This window comes from Athene cunicularia, assembly GCF_003259725.1.
Source record: "Athene cunicularia isolate RWA chromosome 1 unlocalized genomic scaffold, athCun1 chr1_part1, whole genome shotgun sequence".
In the NCBI taxonomy this organism is placed as follows: Eukaryota; Metazoa; Chordata; class Aves; order Strigiformes; family Strigidae; genus Athene; species Athene cunicularia.
In genome coordinates, this window is record NW_020799091.1 from 48,217,823 (window position 1) to 48,220,412 (window position 2,590).

Genomic DNA, 2,590 nt, shown 5'->3' on the forward strand with positions numbered 1-2,590 from the left:
AGCGCGAAGGGCCGGTCCCGGGTGGCGGCCGCCCCTGCCCCGCCCGCCCGCCGCCTCAGTCCGACAGGGAGTGGGAGCCGCAGTCGTAAACCCTGTGGGCCCCGTCGGCGCTGTAGGGCCCGTTGTGCCAGTAGGACGAGTCGCAGACCGTCTGCAGGGAGTTGATCTCGGATGCGGAGGAGTTGGCGTCCCTCCTCTTGGACCGCTTTCTGTTCCTCAGGATGAACACCAGCATGCCAACCACCGTGAAGGCAGAGGTCACAAAAACCAGCAGCAGCCCTGGCACCAGCACCGAAATAGAGACCCGGCTGGTCTCCAAGTAGGAGTTGGAGTGAGTACCTGTCTCTGTCAAGCCGGTGCTGTTTTTGTTAGTAGAAGTTAATGTGGGCGAGATTTTTAACTGAGGGCAAATCACGTCGTTGGAGAGAGACTCGAAATCCTCCTTGAAGAAATCTTCAGGAGACTCGCACCTCAGGTCGCTCATAATCACCTTGGGGCGCAGCATCTCCGCCCACTGTTTGAAAGGCACGATAGGGCACGTACAGTCCCACGGGTTGCCGTGCAGATCGATCTGGGTGATGGAGGTGAGCTGGTCCAGCACCCCCGCCACCGGGAGGTACATGAAGTAGTTGTTGTGTATGCTCAGCTTGGAAAGCGAGACCCCGGCGAACACGTCTACTGGGAGAGACCTCAGCAGGTTGTTGTTGAGGATGAGGACTCTCAGTTTGGGCATTGCATTGAAGGTGCCGGGCATGATCAGCTGGATCCCGTTAAACTCCACGTTCAGATACTCCAGATTTTGCAGCCCAGCGAATTTCTCCCGGGACAGGGTGTCTAGGTAGTTGCTATCCATGTAGAGCCACCGGAGATCAAAGAGGTTCTTGAAGGTGTTGTTCTCGACAGTGGCGATGTTGTTGTTGCCCAGATCGAGTAAATTAAGTTTCCGGTAATCCAGAAAGTGGGATTTCCTGATGGTGTGTATTTTGTTGTCTCTCAGAAATAGCTCCTGCACATTGGACGGCTTGGGCTTCAAATCCACCAGGCTGCTCACATTCCTGTCGTTGCAATTAACCTTTAAACCCGAGCCAGGGATCTGATCGCAGCTGCAGATCTGCGGGCAGGACACGGTAGCCGATAGCTTGCTCTTCGCGCTGACTGTCGACACGGCAGCAGTGGGTCTGGTCTTGATTTGCCAGTTGACGGGAATCTTTGTACCTCCGTTTGGACCAGATCCTGGCGTGGCAGGGTCTTCTTTGCCATGTATTTTAAAGGGGGTTGGAATGGGACCAGGATCACAGGTTTCTTCTTCGGCAGGGGGAGCAGCTAGGCTAGAATCCACTCTGTTCTTTTTGCACAGCTCTTGCTCTGTGGTCTCATTTAAATCTTTGCCCTGCAACCTAGTGGGAGCCTCACAAATCACTCTGCCGATCAAAGCGTTTTTGGGTATGTTTTCCAGCCATTCCTTCAACGACAGCAGATCGCAATTGCAGTCCCAGGGGTTATCCTCTAGCAGGATTTCAGCAATGCCTGGGATCTGCTCCAGGACCTCCTCGTAAGGCAAGGTTTTAAGACGGTTTCCCCGGAGGTCGAGGTGGGTGATCGGCACATACTGAAACACGTTGGGGGGCAAGGTGCTGATGAGATTGTCATTTAAAATCAGCACCTCTAGCTTGTTTAAGTCCCTAAATGCTCCCGGGTCAATATCCCGCAATAGATTAAAATCTGCCTGGAGGTATTCCAGATCGTCCAGCCCCAGGAAAGTCTGCTTCCTGAACGATTTGATCTTGTTGTTGTTTATGTGCAAGCGTTTCACCAGCTGCAGCCCAAGAAAAGCCCCGGGAACAATCTCATGCAAACCGTTGTTTTCCATGTGCAAACTGACTGCATTGTAAAAGTTAGCAAACTCATTAGGGAAAAGTCGAGTCAGGGAATTGCCATGCAGGAATAAATGGTAAAACTGGGAAGTCGGGGCGGTGAAATGTTGCAGGCTGGTAAATCCCTTTTTCTCACAGTCTACGTGCAAATCCCCTTCTATCTCGTTGCAGGCACAGATCTTCTCTTTGCAAACGTCCCCTGTAACGTTTCCAGCAGCAAAACAAAGAGACGTCTCCAGCAACAGAATCCAAAGCAGCATTTTTAAACCGAGCAATTCATTCCCGATCTCATCACAAAGTAACAGCAACCATCCTCCTCACACGGAAAGCAATTCCAGTTCATTCAATACATGAAATGTCCGAACCACCACCAAAGACGGGGGGGGGGAACAAAAAAAATCACTAATTTTTAAGCCCACAAATGAATATCTGGGCCAAATGCTGAGCCCACAGGACATACAATGTGTATATTCATATTTCTAAATGAGCAAGAAGTAGAATTAAATCCTAGGTTTAAATTCCAAGTACTAATTGGCTCATGTTCACATTGCCAAGGGCTAGTCACCTCTGTAGCAATTTTGTCTTGAACAGAGCTAGTGGAGAACTCTGAAAAAGAGCTAGGTTATGACATAACAGTTATTCATCAGGGATTCTCCATTATGGATTATAGCTCCAATGCTTGAGTTCAGTCATGTTCTGGTTTCATGAATTTAGCA

At 50.3% G+C, this 2,590-nt stretch overlaps 1 protein-coding gene across 1 annotated transcript; it reads right to left on the reverse strand.

Moving 5' to 3' along the window:
* Positions 1–6: 6 nt before the first annotated feature.
* On the reverse strand, positions 7–2,268 carry SLITRK1 (SLIT and NTRK like family member 1). Its single transcript, XM_026859095.1, has one exon. It carries the CDS (start codon positions 2,132–2,134, stop codon positions 56–58), a length of 2,079 nt encoding a protein of 692 aa, XP_026714896.1. The 5' UTR covers positions 2,135–2,268; the 3' UTR covers positions 7–55.
* Positions 2,269–2,590: the final 322 nt, after the last annotated feature.